The 22,408-nt window shown below is 47.4% G+C and overlaps 2 protein-coding genes across 4 annotated transcripts in view; both read left to right on the top strand.

Annotated features, from left to right (window-relative positions):
- NLRC5 (NLR family CARD domain containing 5) overlaps nt 1-2,105 on the top strand; it is a 66,626-nt gene extending 64,521 nt beyond the window's left edge. For all 3 annotated transcript variants that reach the window (XM_083625123.1, XM_083625122.1, XM_083625124.1), the window contains 2 exons: nt 83-166; nt 1,263-2,105. In XM_083625123.1, coding sequence (XP_083481249.1) covers nt 83-166; nt 1,263-1,344 — 166 coding nt within the window. In that variant the 3' untranslated portion in view covers nt 1,345-2,105. The remainder of the gene's footprint in view (nt 1-82; nt 167-1,262) is intronic.
- A 3,190-nt stretch (nt 2,106-5,295) lies between these two features.
- CPNE2 (copine 2) overlaps nt 5,296-22,408 on the top strand; it is an 80,348-nt gene continuing 63,235 nt past the window's right edge. Inside the window, exon 1 of the mRNA XM_083625229.1 lies at nt 5,296-5,877. The gene's annotated coding sequence lies outside the window, so the exon portion shown is untranslated. The remainder of the gene's footprint in view (nt 5,878-22,408) is intronic.

The following is a 22,408-nucleotide window of genomic DNA, read 5'->3' as shown; positions in this document are numbered from 1 at the left end:
TCAAGAGAGGAGAGGCAGCGATCAGTTTCCATGATACTTAGCCTAGTTATATCTTTGCCTTTCTTTGGCTTCTTTTAAACAGTCTGGACAACAACTACATCACTGCTTGTGGTGCCAGAAGGCTCACAAAGGCACTTGCACAGTGTCGAGGAATCCAGATAATACGGTGAGTCCTCTGCAAAAGTTACATCAGCTTCCTAACCACTAGGAGGTGCTATATTTATTTATAGTGAGCAAGATTAGTAGGCTCCCTGGATTAATTGCTTAAAGCCCAAAGTTGGAACTGGAGACCCACCTTTAGTCCAAACAAGATTGAAGCAGAGAAGCGGACACGGAGCAATGGATCCAAACTACAAGAAAGAAGATTCCACCTAAACATTAGGAAGAACTTCCTGACAGTAAAAGCTGTTTGACAGTGGAATTTGCTGCCAAGGAGTGTGATGGAGTCTCCTTCTTTGGAGGTCTTTAAGCAGAGGCTTGACAACCATATGTCAGGAGTGCTCTGATGGTGTTTCCTGCTTGGCAGGGGGTTGGACTCGATGGCCCTTGTGGTCTCTTCCAACTCTATGATTCTATGATTCTAAGATTATTACTAGTGTTAGGGCAGCTGACAATGATTTATCTCACTGGAAAGCTGCTGGAAATTGGAGAAGTGTCCAACTTTTTATTAAGTAACGTTTTTATTTAACAGGATTTATCTACGTGTGGGTGTGGGTTAAACCACAGAGCCTAGGGCTTGCCGATCAGAAGGTTGGCGAGCTCCCGTTGCTCGGTCCCTGCTCCTGCCAACCTAGCAGTTCGAAAGCACGCCAAATTGCAAGTAGATAAATAGGTACTGCTCCAGCGGGAAGGTAAACGGCATTTCCATGCACTGCTCTGGTTCGCCAGAAGCAGCTTAGTCATGCTGGCCACATGACCCTCGGCCAGTAAAGCAAGATGAGCGCTGCAACCCCAGAGTCAGCCACGACTCGACCTAATGGTCAGGGGTCCCTTTACCTTTACTATCTATGTGTTATGGAGAGAAAGACCGCTAAGCAGTTTACAACACTAAAATATTTGTTAAAAATACAAATAAAAACAAACATTAAAAAACCAACTACATTTTAAAAAAATTAAGTGGAAATGCTAAAATTACATGTTGGTAGGGCAGCTTGCTGAAACAAAAAAGCTTTTATCAGGTGCCAACAGCATTCCACCAAAGGTTCCTGCCTCCTGTCAATGGGCAGGGAGTTCCATACTTTCTCTCTCTTTGTCTTTTCTAGTCTGTGGCACAATCAGATACCGAGCGATGTTGAACAAAAGCTGAGGAAGGAAGAGCCACGGCTGCATTTTGCCTTCTTTTGATTAACCAGCAGGGAGGGAATCTGACTCCTGCCAGGCATGGTTTTGCTGCTGGCCAAGGAAAAGAAGGAAACTGAGCAGGATTCTGGGCTAGCACATAGGTACTGCAACTTCTGAAGAGAAACAGAAGCTGCATGATTATACTTCATCCTCGTGGCCAGAAATGAGCAGCTTCTGCTTCCTCTGCTTCTTTGGCGACCACTCGTAGCCGAGTAAAATTGTCTTCCATGAGTACGGTATTAACAGTGAGTCCGTAAGTGACTGTGGAGGCCAAGTCAGGATCCACACGTCCTTCCACAGTGGGGACATAGGTTTCTGGGTGGGAGTTGGTCATGGTGAGGGTTTGCCAAATGTAAGCAACAGCTTGGAGAACCAGGATCTTTGCCTTGGCCTGATTGATGGGACCATCTTGCAAGAAATCCCAAAGTTCATCTGTGGCAAGGCTGAGTCTGGGCTATGCTTGTTTGGCACTGAAAATACCACTGTCTTCCATCAAGATGAATACTGATTAAGAAAAACTGGATCCTGCAATATGTATTGTGGACTCTTGTTTACTTTTGCTTTATTTATTTCACTGATACTTATTTTGCTTGCATGGAAGAAAGCGGTGCAGATGTGGGGACGGGACTGCACCTTCAGCCAACCTTCTGACTTTGGAGACTTCACCAGGAAGAACCCTGTTTGATGATTGCTGTCACAAACATAAGGACTAGAAACTTGCAGGGCATTTAAAAAATGAAAATAAAAACAGAGATCACCAGGAAGCTGGATTCTGTACCTAGTATCACCTTTTACACTTTTCTTGCACGTGTGTAGAATTCCACACCTTCTTAGTTTTCAGGACGAATAGGGAAGAAATTCAGTTCTCTGCATTTTGCAGTGCAGTTCTCCAGCCAAGCAAGTTGTACGGAAATGAATATGATTAGGGTAAAGTGTGCATGAAAATGCATATATTGGTGACAATGCATTTTGGCTTTGCAAAATTGTGTATATTAGGCAAAATTGTGTTTGAACATGTATGTTAGGGAGAAACTGTTGATGAATTTTCATGAAGACTTTTTTTTAAAAAAATGCAAATGGATTTAGAAATGTGGAGAACCAAATTTAATATTGGAAAACTGAGAGAAACCAGAATGGACAGATATGCCCATCCTTAGTTTTCACATATCACAACCATGACCATTCATTACTGTGGTTCTTCAACCGCTTGGCTTGGATACAGTAAAATCTCGGAATGGACACCTTCCTGTTTTAAAGATCTTGCAAGCGGGGTTGATAGTGAGCAGAAATCTACAGATTCCTTCAGTTTCTTGACTGATTAATTCGATATACCCACTAGAGGGCACTGTGTCCTTATGGAAATGCCAGAGTTTTTCCAGTTAAAAGGTAGGTGTGGTCTAGAGAAGAAAACCTCAGAACTTGATGCAGCCTCACTCAAAATCAGCGCTGATGCTGGTGTCACTTCTTCTCAGGCAGTGGAGGTGGGAGGGCAGGTGGGGGCAACAATAAGGCAGCACTTCCTGTTTCGCCTCAAGTGGCAAAACGGGACACACCGCCCCCGATTCCGGTGGGTTTTAGTTCATTTCCAGCCTATCAGGTTTTGTCTGTAGTGCCTTATCTGATGTGAGCCCACCCACAGCAGGTTATGCAACACCTGAACCTCAGATGCTCTAAAACAGGGGTGGCTAACCTGTAGCTCTCTAGATGTTGTTGGACTCCAACCCACCTGCCCCAGTGGTCAGGGATGGTGGCAGGAGCTGTGGTCCACCCCATGTCTGAAAAGCCACAGCTTTCCCACCCTGCTCTAAAACCTTTGACATACAGGTTTCCTATAGATGCAGCTTGGGATGAGCGAGAAAACCCTAAATTCCCAGCAATTCGATTGAATTCCTGTTACAAAATGCCAACAGCCAGTAGGTGTCAGATGTATCCTGCGCCTTCTTTCCTTTTGCCCTTTCTACTGGCTACTGGGCTACAATTCTGTACCAGTTGCTATTCTTAGTCCCCACTTTTGCCCTTTTCCTACACAAACATCAAACACAGGCTGGATGCTTGGACATTGCCTACAGACAGGCAAAGAGCATTGTAGGTTCTGGCCTTTTAGCCTCTCTTTTGTTTCTGATTTGCTTAGGCAAATGCTGGAACCGAACTTTGCAATACAAAGAGTTGGAGCACTGTTAGAAGATGCGGCTACTTGAGGTAGACAGGCAGGCACCAAGGACATGGCAGGTGGAAGTATCATCTCTCTCTCTCTCTCTGTTGAGCTGGGAAATTACATTACAAACACTTGTTTGCATTTGTGGCTAGGATGGTGCTGCTTCTGTTCAAATGTTTCATGCCAAGGAAAGTGGTAATCAGCACTAGAATTTTGTGCCACAATTCCCTGCAAGAATTTCCAGATAAGTCTATTGCTTTGAATAGGTTTGGCGGAAAGATAAAAGGGGGAAATGCATCACCCTCTGGAAAGTTTACAAAGATAGGTGCCAGCAGACATCATGAAGTTGTCACAGTAAGTGCCACATTTTAACAACAAAAAGAGGTGCCAGTACTGCGTACCCTTGAGTACCCCCTAAAAAAAAAGGCACTTATTATATTATGTGTTTTGTGTTTTATGCTGTGAACTGCCCCGTGGGCTCTTGATGAAGGGGGGGGGACATAAATTTAATAATTACAAATAATTCACTTGGAACTGAGCTAATGCATTTGCTGAACAAATACAGTCAAACCTCAGTTCTCAAACAGCTCCATTTTTGAAAGTTTCGGTTCCCGGATGCCGAAAACCTGGAAGTAAATGCTCCGGTTTTTGAACCGTTTTTTTGACCCTGAATGTCTGACGCGGCTTCTGCTTGAGTGCAAGAAGCTCTTGCAACCAATCGGAAGCTGTGTCTCGGTTGTTGAATGTTTTGGAAGTCAAACTGTCTTCCTGAACGGATTATGTTTGACAACCGAGGTTTGATTGTAGACATTTTTGGTGGGACTCGCTCGCTGCTGTTGTTTGCATCTATCCTGAGAGACAATGGAGTGTGCCTCTGGGTGGGGAGTGAAGTTAAACCGCTGCGTTAACAGCACTGAAGTGACCTCCCTGGGGCACAAGCCTGGGCTGTTTGTATGGAGGTCCTGGGCTGCCCAGACCCCACTCTGGGACTCTCTGATGTAGTCCAAAAGAAGGCAGTGCAATACATTTGCCATCAGCTTGGCTACAGGAGTTGCCGGGAGCTGCCATCCAACCGTGTTAGGGACTCCACTCTGGATTTGTGTAGCGTTTACTCCTTAGAATTTTCTTCTCCCAAAGATATCCCACAAGGCAGCAGAAGTTTAGGATCAGAGTTTTCCTTCTCCTGTATGGGCTACCTTCCCAGGTTGACAAGCCCCATCTGCCCATCACTTCTCTCTACAGCATGTGCAGAAACAGCCTTCTTGACCCTTGGCCCCACTGTTGGTCTCATCCACTGGAGCCTGTCTTCACATGCAGGATAAGTCCCTAACTCACCGAGAGTTTGAGACCCTCATCTGGTTTAGCAGTTTCCTGGGATGAAGCCTGAAACTCAATGAATTGAACTGATTGAGCCTGAAACTCAACGAATCTTAAAGGGAGTCAGTGTGCTATTGTGGAAAAAGACCAGGACGAGGGAGAAACCAGGGAAAGAGGTCATGAGGGCAAGAGCAACTCTCCCTTCCTGTGTTTCCCAGCTACTGGTATTTAGACGCATTCCTCGACAGCCCCCTCCTCCACGAATTTCTTTAACCCTCTAAGTTGGCGACCATCGCCGCCTCCTGTGGGAGGGAGTTCCGCTGCTCAACTGCATAGTTAAGCAAAGCAGGGGCTTTGCGCCGAAGCTACGCGGCCTTCTGTACTCGGGAAAAGTCCACGTCTGTTGCGCCATCAGAGGAGACGTCCCGCTCCGCTAGGAAGGAAGCCTCCCCCCGCCGGACTTTCCTAAAGAGTCCCGTTCCAATCGGGCTCCGGCTGGTGACTACGAGCTTTCCTTACGCCGCCCCGAGGGGCTGCCTGCCTGGGGCCTTGATCGGCGCAGAAGGGGAGTATCCCGAGCGGCGGAGGGAGGCGGGACGGGCGGCACGAGATTCCGGAGATTTTGGCGCCTCCGCCCCCCGGGAGGGGCCGAGCTCCCGCCCGCCAGCCCGCCCCTTGCTCGCCCGCCCGCTTTCCGGGTGGGCGCCGTCGACGCCGCCGCCTGGTGCACTCGGGGCTGACCGGAGCGCAGCGCCTGCACAGCGACGCGCCTCCACCTCCTACCGCCGCCGCTGCTCACCGACGGCTCTTTCCCGAGGGCTCCTCCGCCCAGGCGAGGCTGGGCGAGGCGGGAGCCCAGCTGGGAGGAGCCGCTGATTCCGCTGTTGCTGCTGGTGGTTGGCGCTCGGAGAAGACGACAGGCAGTGGGCGAGGGAGCGATCTGCCGGGCAGCGGCGCTGCTCTCCGCCGGGAGACTCCGCTGAAGCGCGCTCGGCTCCCTGCGCCGAGGCAAAGGCAAACGGCCGCTTGGGCTCGCCCTGCCCGCGGTGAGGAGCGCCCGAGCGGTGAGTACGAGGCGAGGGACGAGGGGTGCGTGTGGGACTGGGGACCCCCTCCCTGTGCCATTGCGCCGCGATCCCTTCCCAAGGCTTGGATTTTGCGCGCGCGCTCTCTCTCCAGCTTGCAGGCTGTCTCTTTTTGCTTCTGGGAGTTCACTCGTGCCGCCGTACCAGACGCGAGTTTGCTACGGAACGGGCGCTCGTGGAGCCCCCTCCCCATTCCATATCTAGCTGACACACGTGTTCGGCGAACACAAGTTTGCCCCCACCTGTTGGTCTCGTGTTTCCAAGGCCAGTGTTTTAAAACACAGCTTATTGGGCTCGTTTATTTTCTGAAGAACGGGTTGCGTGTGCGCCGAGACTCGAGAGCCGCCTGTTTTGGTTCGGGGTGAGCCTGCAATTCTGCATGCTTCTGCCTTGGGGGATGCTGATGAGAATGGCAGAAAAATGGGAGAGAAACGTTGGAGACAACAAAGCAGAACCCTGGAGCGGAGACACTTTGGAGACAAGGAGGCAGGAATCCCAAAAAGGGTATTTCTGTGTGAGTGCAGAGTGCCTTCAACACAGCCAGCTCACACATCGCTGGGGTCAGGGAGAATGGGCTTTCAGGTTAAAGAGAAGCAAGCAGACTGAGGAGCTGGCATCTGCCATTTTTTAAGTGGGATTTTGGGTGACCCCCCCCCTGCCCTTCTCAAGCACACCTGGTTGGTGGGTTTATTTTTGCAGGGAAGGGGGTGCTCTCTTGACAGACTGTGGAAGGCTGCCATGTCTTGGGGAAAGGAAAGGCAGGATAGAAATGCAATAAATACTTCAAAGAAAAATATTTCAATAATTTGTATGCCACTTAGTTACAGTACTAATTAATTACAGCAGTTAAAAGCAGCCTTCTAAAAAGCAATTAAAAACTCCCAGAAGCAATTGCCTACTCTCAAACAGTTTCAGTGTGGCTGCCAGAATGCAGGAGCACCCCACGATGTCCCAGATGTGGGGACCACCAGCCCATAGTATTTTCTTTCTTTCCAGGGTTGAAGCTCAGTCTGACCCAAGACTATGGCTTCAGGTGTTGTTGCTGGACTCCCATCATCCCCAGGCAGGATGGCCTGTTGTTAGGGATGATGGGATTTGGTTCCAACAGTGCATGGAAGGCCACAGGTTTGCCCCTTCCCACTTTACGACCTGATGTTGTGGCACTCTGAAGCACCTGTGCACAGTTTGCTCATTCACACCTGTTCATAGGTCTCCAATAGGGTGGAGAGGTGTAAAGCTTCAAATCAGTCTGCCCCCATCTAGTTTTCTCTGCATGTTTTGGACTACAACTCTCATCAGTCCCTGTAGCCAGCAGCCCCAGTGGTCAGGGATGATGGGAATTGTAGTCCAACGGCACCCAAAGGGCCGCAGGTTCCCCACCTCTGGCCTAACCCAAAAAGGATGTTGGGCAACCCTAAAATGCACTTTTCCTCCACTTCCCTAGGCCCTCTCACCACAAGAACAACGGCAGCTGGCCTGGGGCCCCTCTTCCATTGGGTTTTCAGTGGGCTTTTATTGGTATGGTGTCCTGTCTATGGGATGTAGTCACCAGTGCCACTTGTGATTCCCCCCTTAAAAAAAAAAAGATACTCCCCACACCTGTGCCAGCAGGTGGTTGTCAATATTTAGAACTATATCTGCTGTTACCCATTGCTCTTTGGTTTTGTAGTATTGAGGGTTTGAAAACTAACTTTAGAGAGACTTTGCATTGTGGGGTTAAAAAAATTATATAAAGTGGCTTACATAAGGCAAGATAGCTCTTTTAAAATAAGGAATATACAATTCAGTGTTCACTGCTTCATTGAGTAACTGCAGCCGAAATATAAATGGAAACTAGTGTTAAATCACACATTTCAACCTCCCAATGGCTGCAGTTGTTACTTGCTTGTGTGAAACTGTTCTAATTCATCTCCTTGGAGCACTACTTCATCTTTTCCTTCGCTGGAGGTTTATTATTGAAGGTTTATTATTATTATTATTATTTATTTATTTTTCAATGGTACGATAGCAAATATAGCAACTCTGTACATCCCAAAATGTCCCAGTCGGGGAACTTCGCACAGGTGTCTGGTGGACCACAGTGAGAACAGGATGCTGGGTGAGAAGGGACCCCTGTGTCCTGACCTGGCAAATCTATTTTTGTAGGTTCTTATGAAGAGCATATTATATTCTTTTAAAAAAGGGGAAAGATTGGGGTGGCAGGGGAGTGTACAAACAGCATCCACCACAAAGAAACAAAAGCGGGGAGAGGAGGTCTACATGAGAGGAGGGGGAAAATATCATAGTGTATAAAGATAAATGGTGTTCTGTTTTAGTTAATTAGTTAACTGAATTATTAGGAAGAACTTTCTGGCAGGAAGAGCTGTTTGACGGTGGAGCAGACTCCCTCCCAAGGTGGTGAACTCTTCTCCCTTGGAGGTTTTTCAACAGAGGTTGGGATGCCCCTCTGTCAGGGATGCTTTAGTTGTGAGTCCCGCGTTGCAGGGAGTTGGGCTAGATAACGCTTTAGGGACCTTTCCAAATGTACATGGAATGTTTGTCCCACCCTAATTCCTAAAGGAGCCCAGGGTGGCAAAAAGATGGAATTAAATATAAAATGAAAACAACTTGAAACATTTAAAGCAATGAAAAAAAAATCTCAAACCATTAAGAGCATCCAAAACCACTTAAGAACAGTCCCATATCCCCATTATCCTATGGCCGTGCTGGCGGGAATTTTAGTCGCAAACACCCAGAGGGCGCCAGACTTGGGAAGGCTGTTCTCAGCCAGTAATGTCCAACCTGTGTGCCTTGGAAGAGCTGCCCATGTGCTTTGGTACAGTAGGTGAACCTCCAGTGAACTCCAAAGAGTTCATCCATAAATGAGGATCCCCACTGCATCTCTGCATGAGTCATTGCCCTGGTAGTTTTGCTGCATCTCAGAAGAGGGTTTTTTTTGTGTGTGTCACTGCATGAACTCCTGCTTGGGGCTTGTCTCTCTTAACTGAAGAGGCCCAGCCAAATCAGCAGTCCCAACAGAAGCACAATAGCATGGGACTCCTCTGAGCATACAAAGCTGCCACATACCAAGGCAGTTCATTGCACTTGTCTGCACTGGTTTCAGAGTTTAAAGCCAGAGATTGATGGATGGCCAGGGATTGAGCCTTCTGCGTGCAGAACAGATGCTCTACCACCTTCCCTGATGGCTTCTCAGAGGACCTGTAACTTACACCTTTGGAAACATGAAAGTGAACCATAGCTATCAGAAGTTGGGACGTGCTGTTGCAGAGGTTGGGGTCCCAGTCTTCCTTGGCACTTGGCTTGGTTCTGGGAAGTCCACACACACTGTTCTCTGTGAGAACTCCCCCTGCTTTGTTCTTCTTGTTAAGCTCTGCCTGATACTGCATTAATGTGTTGCCTGTATAAACTCAAGTTCCCGCCTTCACCTGTTCTGTGTGTGTGTATCTCCTTTCAACCTTCGCAAAGGCCATGGCAGGGAGATGGAGGCTGGCTCTGTTTGCAGCAGGTTATGCCCTGTGCAACTCAGTGGCACTTGTGCTATCGAATCAGGGACTAAATGAGATCTCGTAACCCCATTAATCCATCCCGATTTTGCATTTGGTTCTGGAAAATTGCTGTAATTACTGTGTCCTACTTGTTTCACTCTCTCTCTCTCCTGCTATTGAATAGATGGTGACTCGCTCTCTGCAGCAGTTATCTGAACAATATATTGGCACTTCCCCAAGATAAGTGGCTGGATCTCTGAAAATGTAGCTGTATAGAGAAAGTTCATTGCTTACAGTTGAGCTGCCTGTTCCTTTTTCTTTTTCATGCCTCCATTCAAATCAGATTCCATCCTCCCTGTCAGAATGCACTTGATCTCTAACAGCTTCTGTGGCTTGCAGTACCCAGTTCAGACATTACACTTACATAGATAAGGTTAAGGAAACCTTGGTTTGGCATGGTGTCTGGATGGGGAAACTGTGGTTACTGCCCTTATTTCATTTCAAGGGAACCCTGCAGCGGAGCACTGAGCAGCGCCATAAGACGAAAGATTACTCTAAAGCTGCAGGTCTGGAAGCTCAACCCATTGTTTGTGTTGTTAACCATGGTTAGCCCAAACTGTGGCTTGGGATAATGTTGACCTGATGTGGTGTGGCTGATGTTCCTTGCACTCAACCACTGTCAAAGGAAGGCTGGAAAGGGCTCAGAGGTCAGCTGATCCAAGCTCTGGTCTTGGGGCAAGGCAAAAAGGTCTAAGGGTTAGAGACTTTTGCCCGTCCAGGCCCATTGTGAAATGAGAGCACGTCCACCAGTGAGATTTAAATACTTCACTCCATTAAGTGGGTAGTTCTTCTGATTGCTTGTGTCTTGAACTGGGCATGTTCCCTTGGCCTCTGTTTCCCCTCTGCCCTTGGAGGCAGGCTCAGGCGGAGAAGGGAGGCATCACTAAAGGAGCCACTGAGCCCCCTCCCCCAGCCCAACACCAGGTAGAAAGTCTCAGGTTCAACCCCCACCAGCAGCATCTCCAGGTATTGCTGGGAATGTCCCTTTCCTGAAACCCTGGAGAGCCCCTCCCAGACAGTGCAGGCAGTTCTGAGATAGATGGACTTGTGGTTTGACTTCGTATAAGGCAGCTTCCCATATCTGTCTTTGAAGGAAGAACAAAGGTGATCAATTGAGCCTTAGAGATCCTTTTAATGAGCAGGCATTGAACTCAGGAAGACAGCACTTGGAGCTTCTGAAAGGCCAGCTCTTTCTAACAGTTCTAGGTCAGAGGGGCAGCTTCCAGCTTGAGCGCTGGTGCTCAGGTGTGCTGGAGACAACGTTTCCAATTCATCAGACCCACAAGACTTTAAAGCACATTCAAATCTGCTTTCTGCATCCTTGTTACAACGAGGTTATCCAAACTCTGTAATAACAACTGCCATTCAAAAAACACAATTAAGAGAGAGGTCGACCCTTCTGACATCTGGTTCGCATGTTAACACTAGATCTTCACGTATTTACGCTTCCCTAGAATATAACCATATGACTTTCGAAATTGAGAAAATTGTCAGACGTCATTGGCATATTCTTAAGGACATCCCTGGGTGTGATAATACCCCCCTTTTTGCCAAACGACGCACCAAGTCACTAAAAGATATATTGGTGCATATGGATTTAAAATCAGCACCCATACAACGTACGTTGGCAGGTCCTCCACGTGGTTTCTTTAAATGTGGGCATTGTACCTCCTGCAAATATGCTCTGCAGGTAAAAGAGTTTAACAACAAAGAAGGTTTTAAGTTCGTTTTACAGGCATTTGCCACATGTGCTACTGCACGTGTAATTTACATGATTAGATGTCCCTGTGGATTGTTGTATGCAGGTCATACTCTCAGACCTATCAAAGTAAGAATATCAGAACACCGATCTAGGATCAGGAACAGTGTAATAGATGCTCCTTTAGTACAACATTTTATTGAAGCGTCACATTCTAATGAGGACTTGACATTTTTTGTAATTTGGATGTATTCAGGTCCTGTAGAATGAGCTAAAAAAATCCTTATGCAGAAAGAAACTAGGTTTATTTTCTTATCCAATTCCTTACATCCCTCAGGTCTGAATACTGAAATTGATTATAGTTGTTTTTTGTGAATTTGTGCTAATGTTTACATGCAGAACACCTGAGCATGGACTAAGTTTGTTTCACCTCTGTGAGCCAAGTGGATTATTTTGAGTACTTAATTGTGCATCTGTGGATTGCTGTTAACTTTAGATCCAAAAATTGTTTACATTGATGTATGAGTTTGTATTAATGTTTATATGTATATCATCTGAACATGGATTAAGTTTGTTTTATTTTTGCTGTGATATATGGGTCACTTTAAGAAAGATATTCTGTATCTGTGGATTGCCAACACCTGCAACCCAATCAATAGACTCTGTGAAAGGATTTTGTGGAACTGTAACAACCTTTCATGTGGCTTGTTTGGACTTTATGAACAGACAGGTGGAATAGACACCATTACACGGATGGACCTTGTGCATGAACTGACTGGAGAACGATCTGATCCACTGGGTCTTCTGCTTTGTTTGTTTGTTGAACTTTATGAGTTACTTCTGTTGAAATTTAATACAATGAATAGTATACCTTATTTATCTAAGAACACAGCTGGTTACGTCTCGTGTGTTTATTGAGGAGACAATGTTTGGGCAGATCTGACATTCTGTTGCTACCATGTTTTTGGGAGGCTATAAAAGTTGTTATATGCTCAAGATTCTCTTGGCCCCTGAGAGATCTGGTAGGGGTGTGACAGGCTCCAAACCAATCCAGAACTACAGCTTGCTCCTCTGGAACTTCTGGGCTTCTGTGGTTGCATTAGGAATGCATTCAGAACGCAATGCAAAAGGCATCAGAGCAACTGGTAGTTCCCAGTTCCTCCACTGTGCTCTCTGTCTTTCGAGAATGAGTAAGCTCTCCACTTTTAAAAGCTGTTTTTGGCTAGTTGCCCTCAATTCTTGTGGGTGAGGTTGTTGTTGTTTTTTTACAGCAGTAAGCAGACTTCTTCCAAATGTCAGAAGTTGTCAGACTGCTTATCCTTCAACCTGGCAGAAGCTTTTGAGGCCTGGGCAAAGAGGAGAGCCTCTCCCGCCCTCTGATCCTTTTAACTAGAGACCCTGGGGATTGACTCTGGGACCTTTGCATGCCAAGCAGGTGCCCTGCCACTGAACCTGAGATGTTTGCCAAGGTGCAAAATATGAATCCTTATTAAATGATGTCTGATAAAGGTTGCTAGAGCCTCTAAGGCTCAGACCATGAGACAGGTGGAATACAGCTTGGTCGGTCTGGCTATGCTTGGTGGCTGAGGGGGTGGAGCTTGAGCTGGGGGCGGAGCTAATAGCAAAAGCTCTCAAACTAAGTGGAACGCAGCCTGCTGTGTGTAAACAAACAATCATTTCCCAGCAGGAAATAGTCTTCAGCTTATTTGGCAATAATGTGGGTCAGGAAGGCGTTACACCTTTCTAGCAAATGGATCTGTTGAACAGAGAGAAAGGCCTCCCCTCAGATCTACATACCAACCACTTATGCCCAAGTGCTGCAAGACGACTCAGTTGGACAGAAGCTCTCTTTCCTGGGGACTGACTGGGCTGGGCATGTGTGTGCTGCCTTCTTTTTACTGGCAGGCTGTTAAACATGGCCCTGCAAGCAGAAATCTAGCAGGAAAGGCTTCTCCCATCACTGTGTGATTCCAGTAAGAAGCTTTGCTTGCACTCCCAGGGACATGTGTGGATGGTGTAGATTTGGCTGAGGCTCCTGGATGTGCCTGAGGTGTGTTGCCAGGCGCCCAGGTGACTCTCAGTCATTACAGGGGAGACCCATGTTGAAAACACAGGATGGTTTCACCTCCCCTTTCTTTGGCCGCCTTGTGTGATGCAGCACTGCCCCCTCTCCTCAAGCCATAGGCTGTGTTCTTAATGTTGGAATTGGATTTGTTTGTGAGCTGGATTGGATTTTGCACTCACGGCTGTAATTATAAAGGTTGCCTGCTGCCACAGGAGAGAGAAGTGGGAGTGCTTGTGTATGTTTCATTCATTGATGCCCATTGAGTATTAGAGGATACACAAAGGTACAGCTGATTGCCACTGCCAAACGGTGTTGTGAGCTGCGTGAGAACAGCGGTGCCATGTTGGAGGGGGTTGTCTTTCAGCACGGCCAGTCATGTATCGCTAGTCAGACATAATGGGTTGTATTTCCATTCCTGGGGGGTCTTTTCAAGTAAGGATCAAAAGCGCCTTGCAGAAAAAAACATTGTTGGAGGGATAAAATGGCACCATAGAGATCCGGATACCAATTCTGGGGAAGAGGATGGCACATCGGATACTGCCTTCTGTGCTAGACCATTGATCGTCCAACTCAGTATTGGCAGTGACTCTTCAGGGTCGCTGGCAGGAACCTCTCCCAACACTACCTGCCAGGACCTTCTGCATGCAAGGCTGAGGCTCTGCCATTGAGCTACAGCCCTTCCTGTAGTTGATCTATTCTTTTGGATTATCCCATTTTCTGGAAAGACAAGATGGCGCCTTCTCAGTTCCAGGCACAGAAGCCAACCAAGACTGGCAGCCGAATCTGACTCCAGCAAGGGGAGTGCTGGCGAGGGGACAGGCCCAGAGTGGTTTAACTGCCCATTCCTTTTCCAGGGAACATTGGGAATTGTAGCTGTGGGAGGGGAATAGGGGTCTCCTGACAACTCTCCGCGCAGTTAACAAACTACTTCTCTCAGAATTCTTTGGGGGAAAGTCATGATGGTTTCAAGTGGCATCGCGGTTCTTTAAATGTATGGCGTAAATGTGGCCTTGGATCATTTACTCTTTGTTTAGAGAACTTTGGTCTCTTTCATTCACTGAAAAGTGTAAGCAAACTGGAACTCACTTCCAGGGTGGCTGGTAGCATTAGCAGCGCTTTAGTAGTCATTTTAAAATGATTATTTAAGGTTCAAGAAGACTTTTTATCAGAGTAGATGAGCCATGCCAGGACACTTTTTTCCTGCCCCCCCCCCACTAATCTGAGCTGTTTGACAGGCCTGGCTGTGCATTTAAGCTCTGAGCAGGATTTATTTTAGTTGTATGTTAATATTTTAATACATTTTAAAATGCATTGGCATCTTTCTTGAGGTTCCAGGGATGGGAATAGCAATAAGTTTGATAAATCGTCATGCATCCTCTTCATTTTGCGGTCCACCCCATTGGCTCATTGCAGATAACACGTTTGCTGCAAAACTCCATATTGCCTTGCTTAAACCCCCAGCTTGCTTTTTCCATGCCCACCAAAAGTCAATATGAATTGTGGTCAAAGTTCGCTTTGTTTCTGGAAGAACCCTGTCCTTGTTCTAGGCATGCTTTGAAATAAGCCGGCAGAGTCCTGACCGCACCACCTGACACTGGACTGCACCACCTCAGAATGCAGATGAGCGGGGGAATCACATTTTTAAAGCACTATCGGTGAAAACCCCTCTGTGAATATCACCCCTGTGCCACAGGTCCAGAACAAAGACCTCCTTCCTAGTCTGTTAAAAACAAACAAACAAACAACCTCCAAACTCCTTGCAAATAGAAAAGTAGTACAACAAAGGTCTGGGATTGATCCCCCCCACCCATTTAACTTTCAGGGAATCATGGCTGATTTTTTATTTTGTTTTAAGCATAGGGAATCTGTACTTCCCAGTCTGCAGTGGTAACATTCATTCTGCAAGACTCTCCCATCCGACTCTCCTGCCCCAAAGCCTTGCATGGCCTCTCCACATCATCTGCATGTTGCTTGTGACAAGACCCTCTTGTGCACTGGATCTCCCAAAAAAATGGGGACTCTGGGATTGTGCAAAGCCTGTATGTGTAGATTCCCCTTTTCACCTTTCTCACTGCATGTGAAGATCTCGGAGGTAGGGCTCATAGAGGCTGGGGGAGGCGGTTCTCTTGTCCTCTCCATGCGCTGTATGTTCACAGGGAGTGGCCCAAGTAAACATCCTTCTAGAACTTGTGTTTCAGTGAGTTTCCAGGTAATGCCCTCCTGTATCCCCTTGTGGCCCTGGTTTGAAGCACCAGTTACAAGCATGGCCAGGAGTGGTCTCTTAATCTCCACTGTCATGAGCTGACATAATGATGTAGGCAATCTCTTAGACCTGCTGGGTCCAGGGTTTGTGTGTTGTGTGTGTTTGTGTATACATATACAATCTCTGTAATGCATACATCAATAAGAGACTGGAGCCTGCTCTGGCCGGCCAGTGTTCTTTCCCCACTTTCTCTGGTCCCATCTGCCACAAACTGCCTTGTGGACGGGAACATCAAAGGTCGACCCCTCTTCCAGGAGGCCTGGCTGCTTGATCTTCCTTTTCAGTGTGTAACTTTGGTATATCCATTGTATCTTATCAATGTTTTGGCATCAAGCCAACAAACAAGATGCAGAATGACTAAATATATGACACAGGTAAAGTATTTATTTTTATTTATTTTTTGCACTTCGTATATATGCACATATGAATGGTGTCCCCATCTTTCCTCCAAGCAGCTTGTGGCAGCCTGGTCCCTCCCACTTCATTCTTTCCCCTCCCAACATCCCTGGGTGGTTGGTTAGGCTGAGACCAAAATCACCTAGTGAGCATCATGGCCGAGTATAAATTTGGAGCCAGGTCTCCCTGGCCCTCCTGCGGTGTTCTAGCCCATGGGGTTGGGGAGCTAGTGCTCATCAAATGCTATTGGGTTCCCAACTCCCATCAGCCCCACAAGCATGGCCAGTGGACTCAGGGATGATGGGAGTTGTAGTCCTCCAGCAACACGCGGAGGACTAGAGGTCCCTTTCCCCTATGCTAGTCCTGACCCCCAGTCCTGGCTCTAAAGTAGACCTGGAGCTCTTTTGTCTTCAGTGCTGGCTCCAGGGGATCTTTGGCAGGATGCCCTCAAAGGATTCCTTCCACCGCCATTGGTGCCAGCTGTTGCTTGCTAGGCAGAGCCAAGGAAGAAGCAGATGGTGAGCCTGCCCCTCTCTCTTGACACTCCTGCTGCTGTTTTCTTGCTCTTCCCCTCTGGGCCAGAAGGAGCAGCTTGCAGTCTCGAAGGGGAGGAGGAGTAGCTGGTCCAGGGGGCTCAGGTCAATGGGCCCCTCTGCTGGGGTGTGGTGCCATTGACAGATGCCTGAGTATGCCAGTCCTTGGCACCAGCACTGTTCACCTTGACCAAGCAAGCATCAAATTCACTCTGGGCATCCGCCCTATGGCAGTGCCTTGTTGTAGTTTTGTGAAGTAGGCTTCTTAAGGCCTTTGCTGGGTTCCCTCCTTGCTTTAGATTGGGGCTGTTCTTAATTAGCTTCACTCATTAGCTTTGTTTGGCTTGCTTCCTTGCATAATGGCAAAAGGTGGAAAGGAGCAATGCAAGAAGCATCCCTGTAGAACAAGATTCCCATCCGCTCTCCAGTCACCTGCTGAGGATGGGATGAAAATCAAGGGAGATGCTTTTTTTAATGGATCCCTTTAAGAAACAACCCCAAGCTCTTCACTTTGGTCTGGCTTTCATGAGCTGGGCTCTCTTTTTCCTGTTCTCGGACCCTTTTGTACGGACCATGTGCATGTGGAGCAAGCTTGTTTTCTGCTGCTCCAGAGGGGAGGATCCGAACCAGTGGCCTCCAATGACAAGACAGGAGATAACAACTAAAGCATAGGAAGAACTTTCTGAGGCTAAGAGCTGTTCTTGGATTGGTCTGCCTCGGAAGGTGGTGGAGTCTCCTTCATTTGAGGCTTTTAAGCAGGGGTTGCGTGGCCATCTGCCAGGGGTTCTCAAAAGCAGTGATAGCGAAGGCTCCATCTTCCAAGAACTAGGGAGCTTCACAGGTATCTTTTGCTCAGTAACTAAGTGTGACCCATCAGCTCTTCACCACTTGACTGGTGGTTGGGTCATGGTCAACAACTGAGGCAGATGCTCCATGATTCTGATTCTGTGCCCTCTAGTAAAACTTGAAGTGGCACTTTCAGCTCTTCTCACCTGCAGCTTGATCAATGACCTCTGGAGGTTACCTGCAGCTGCCAGTGAGATCGGCAAGTGGCATTAATTGTGGGAATCAGAGGTGTGAGGTCCTTCCTATAGAGATCACAGTGTTCCACTGGGTTTCTCCATTCCACCAGTATTCCACCATGCTCCCTGTATCAATGCCATCCTCTTGAGACAAAGCACTCCAGTTCACCATATTGTCTCAGAGGCTTCTAGCATTGGTGTATAAACACTTGTATATACTATCTCTCTCCAAGTGTCTTTGGCACTTGTGGCTTGACTTGTAGTGCTTTGGCCTCTCTCAATTGCTGTCCCGTGCGCCTGTAGCCAAAACGCCTAGTTCTCCTCCATCCCCATTTAATTTAATCATCTTCATTCATACCTGGGGGAGAGATTCATTCTGAACCTGATCCTCCTCAGCTCCTGATACTGAAGGAATCAGCCCTGCATCCCTTCCTTCCTACCTCCCCTGCCTTGTGGAAATGTCCAGCCAGTTTGAATGCATGCTGTGATGTCATTGCAGCTCCTTTACTCCACATCACCGGTTGCCATTTGGAATTGGGGGTGGGAAGCACAAACTTTTGACACAATGATGTTATGTCTCGGGGAGTAGGCGGCAACCCTTCGATATTCATAAAAAACAACCAAGTGTCTTTTTACCCTTTAAAGATCAACAGATTTATTGTGGCATAACCTTTTCTGGGCTAGAGGCCACTTCCTCAGGCCCATGCCAGAACAAATCTACCGGGCTTTTTTGCTGCCACAAGACTGTGCTTGCTACCCCTCTATAAATAGTTACCACTCTGCATGTAGCATCTCACCTTTGCCGAAGCGAATCATCTCTGCCTGACCTTTGCTAAAGGAAGCATCTCTTTGGAGGCGGATAAGTGTGCTCAATGCACCTCTCTCTGCTGAGAAGAGATTCACTTCTCTTGGGTGAGCAAGTTCCTTCTTCCCAACTGTGAATAAACTCTACAGCACAGGGATAGGAATTAGCAACAGAGCAGTCCACATGCGGCTGGCTTGTGTGAGCTGGCAGTGGAGCCAGGAAAACTCTTACTAGCTGTTGCTTCTCACTGCAGAAATCACCTGTCTCCCTTGTGGTATATTAAATTGAGTGAGAGAATTTGCAAAAGTGTTTGTAAGCATGGCATGCGGGGGATGGGAAATGGTCAGAGGTTCTGGATGAGTTCAGACATAACAGGAAGCTGTCATTTCCTACAGGGTGTGCCTTAGGCTTATGTGTTTTATACCCTGGAAGGAGGTATAGATGGATACGTGCTTCATAACCTTCATCTATGGCCGTTCCTCATGTGCCGCATCCAATGGAGGTGTGGGTGTGGGTGGGTGTGTGATGTGAGAGTGAGGCCTTTTCAGTGGTAGCTCCCCATTTGTCAAATTCTCTCTCCAGACCTCTTGAAATTAACACAAGAAGAGCCTGCTGGATCAGGTCAGTGGCCCATCGAGTCCATTTCTCACAGGGGCCACCCAGATACTTCTGGGAAACGAGCAAGCAGGGTTTGTCCACAAGAGGACTCCCCTCTTGCGGCTTCCAGCAACTATTAATCAGAAGCACTCCTGCCTCTGTCTAGTTAGTACAGTGGTACCTCAGGTTAAGTACTTAATTCGTTCTGGAGGTCCGTTCTTAACCTGAAACTGTTCTTAACCTGAAGCACCACTTTAGCTAATGGGGCCTGCTGCTGCCACTGTGCCGCTGGAGCACGATTTTTGTTCTCATCCTGAAGCAAAGTTCTTAACCCGAGATACTATTTCTGGGTTAGTGGAGTCTGTAACCTGAAGCGTATGTAACCCAAGATACCACTGTAGTCATTGACGGCCTTCTCCTCTGTGAATTTGTCTAATCTTGTTTTGAAGTTGTCTAGGTTGGTGGCCATCACTGCCTCCTTTGGGAGCAAGTGCCATAGTTTTATCTCTGTACTGTGTAGACTTTAATGGACCTAACTTAGCCATAATAAATTCATCAGGTCTACTCTGAGTAAAACATAGTTGAGAACACCCCCTCATTTTTAATTTGGAGGGTTGTCAGTGCCTTTTCTTGCACTCCTTGTTCAAGCTGGGTGAGCAGGACATGCTGTTCTAAAATATATTGTCAGATGAGTGTCTTAGTCTGATTTAAAGATAAAAAACCATGGGAAGGTAGGTGGGAGCCTTGAAGTTTTCACCAGCACCCAGTGAGCTGACCCACAGATCACCTGGTTGCAGCCTCCTGTACTATACTGAGGTGCCCTGTAATTATAGCAATTGTTTCTAAATTTGGTTCTACACATATATGAATCAGATTATGCAAATTTTATACACATCTCTGTCCTCATTTGTCCTTTTTTATTTTGTGTGCATGTGATTTTTTTTCTTTTTGGCCCTAAGATACAAACTTTGACAGAGGTTTGTATATTAACCCAGGAAGCTGAATATAGCACAGTCCTAATTGTGTGACAGTGCCCAAGGCATCTCTGATCAGAAGCACAATTTCTTTCCCAAAGGTGATGCTCTTACTGACTTCAAAGGGAAAGTACTCTCTTGTGCATCCATGTACTTAAAGTATTGTCTATCAAAGTTGTTGAAGCTGTTTGTCACCTACAGCAAGGAAAAGCCAATGTGGCTCTCCAGGGTCTCTCTATTTAGTGCTTGGCGAATTTCAAATGCTGCTGGAAAGTGTCCTGGAACTCTGACCTTGCCTCTTGCTTGTATGGGTGGTGGATAAAGACAGGCATGTGTGTGGAGGTAAAAGGAACATTTGTTGCTGTGCCCACCTTTCCTTCTAGCTCTGTCCCCTGCTTGCCCATGGCCTTTGGAAAATTGCCCAGGTAGGAATGCAGCTCCTTGGGCTGGGGAAAGTTCGTTTCTGCTGACCTCCAGAAATCCTGCTTCCAAGCCCTTCTCCAGCAGCTTGAAGTAGTGCAGCCCAAGGAACGCTTTCCATTTGAGCCTGCCGGTGGTCATGCGAACTGGCCCCAAGTGCACTACGGTTGCATCTCATGTTGGGATTCTGTTCCGTCTACGTGGAAATTGTGTCTATCCAAACCAGTAGAACAGCCTCGCGGCTAGCAGGTAAGGGAGAGAGAAAGAACTCTCCTGTACTCCCAGGACCCATATGCTGAGTGGGCCTCGTTCCCCTACCCCCCCCCCCCACAAGCAAGGCAGGGAGCTTAAAATCTCGGCACTGAAAAACCTTAAAAAGATCTGGCACAAAGAGAGTTTTTAAGCTCTCTGTCTTTCTATGTTTAAGTGGTGCATTTTCAACCGGCCGGCCTTCAACCACGTAAGTTTGAGATCACACAGGCTAAATGAGCATAAGATGCAATTGTACTGTAGTTGCAGGTAAATCTCAGCACCCCCTCCCTGCATTGCTGCTGGATCCAGCTGAGCACATGACTTCTGGATGTCCCCCCCCTCAAAAAAACAACAAAAATCTGTCTTTAACCCTACGGTGTGTTATTAGTACAGCTGGAAACTCCGTGTTGCCCGCCCGCAAGTGGTGATTATCTACTAGAGCTCTGCAACTCAGCGTTTCCACTCAGTGAGACTCACTTTTCTTTTAATTGCACCTTTTGAATTGTCCTGCGAGTCTCCTTCCTCTTATCTTTCTGCCAGGCTCCTTAGTTTTGTGTTAGCCAGGCCTGGTGTCTCTTGCATTCCACCGACTCTCTTTCCGTTCTGACCCAAAGAATCCCCGCGCTTGCAGACGCACGCAAGATCACGATGTGTTCCATCTTTAGCTTGCAGAAGTCTATTGAGATTGAAGGTGAGTACTTGGGAGTCCCTTTGATTCTATGCTCTGTCTCCAGATCTGCCCCCCACCCCGCTAGCTCAGGCTTCTTTTTTTAAAAAAAATCCCACCTCATATCTTCCACCCAGAGGCAGGCACCAAGGACTCAGTTCTAATCCCTGCTTAAGTCTACAGGTTCGTCTTTCTACAAAGCAGACACTATAGAACTTCTTCTGTGAAGCCCGCTATGCAATTTGAAGTTAATTTTTGTTGGTGCATCAGTGTTTTTATCACTGGTGATGATGGTGTGGAAAATGCTTGGTATTTATGTTGCTTTGGAGAACTGTGCACCTTCCCTTTGAAACAGCGTTGCTAAAGCCCGGGCTGTCTTAAGCATATGCTGCCCCAGGGTGCAAAGATCCACCCAGCGGGCCCCCCCCCCAGGTTGCGCAGTCCCAGCGTGCAGGAGGGCGGAGCTGGCTGGCCGCCTCAGCGTCTTGCTGGCTTGGTCGCCCCCAAACTCGCGGCACAAGGCCACCCACAGCAGAAGAGCCCGCCGCGGTGCTCCAACCGATGGGCGGTCTCTTTCTTGGACTCAACTCTCAGGCCCTGGACTCTTGTCCTGGTGCCCCTGAGAGCCCATCGCCCGGGTGTCCTGCACCCATAGTGCCTATGGGTAAGACGGCCCTGGCTAAAGTCCTGCTTGATGTCATTGTACATGACAAATCTTTGCTGGAAGATACAGTGGTACCTTGGTTTGCAACCACTTTGGATTACAACCATTTTGGATTACAACCACACCAAACCCGGAAGTGTGTGTCCCTTTTTTATTATTACAACCCTTTTTTTGGGGGGGGATTACAACCAATTTTGGGGGGGAGGCCCCATTGGCGAAAGCATGCCTTGGCTTACAACCTGTTTTGGTTTTCAACCAGACCTCTGGAACAGATTATGGTTGTAAAGGTACCACTGTACTAGAGAATCCACTCTGGTCAGTGACTGAAGTCGATTCATTCTTGCTAGAGAATCTACACTGGTAGGAACTTAACCCCTCTCATGTATGTGAAGCTTCTTCTCATGGAGTCTAACCACTGGTTCCTCCAGAGTAGACCTTCCCTATCCAGGTGCCTCCAGATCTTTTAGACTGCAACTCCCATCATTCCAAGCTGGCAAAGCTGAGGCTGGTGGGAGTTTTGTAGCCAAAATATATGAAGGGTAGCAGGATGCTTTGCCACCTGACAACTTCAGTCCTTTTTGTCCCTCACAGGGTTCTGTACGTGTTCG

This window comes from Podarcis filfolensis (genome assembly GCF_964270895.1).
Source record: "Podarcis filfolensis genome assembly, chromosome: 8".
Taxonomy (NCBI): Eukaryota; Metazoa; Chordata; class Lepidosauria; order Squamata; family Lacertidae; genus Podarcis; species Podarcis filfolensis.
The sequence above is the reverse complement of the archived record's forward strand: the minus strand, read 5'-3'. Positions and strand labels throughout refer to the sequence as shown.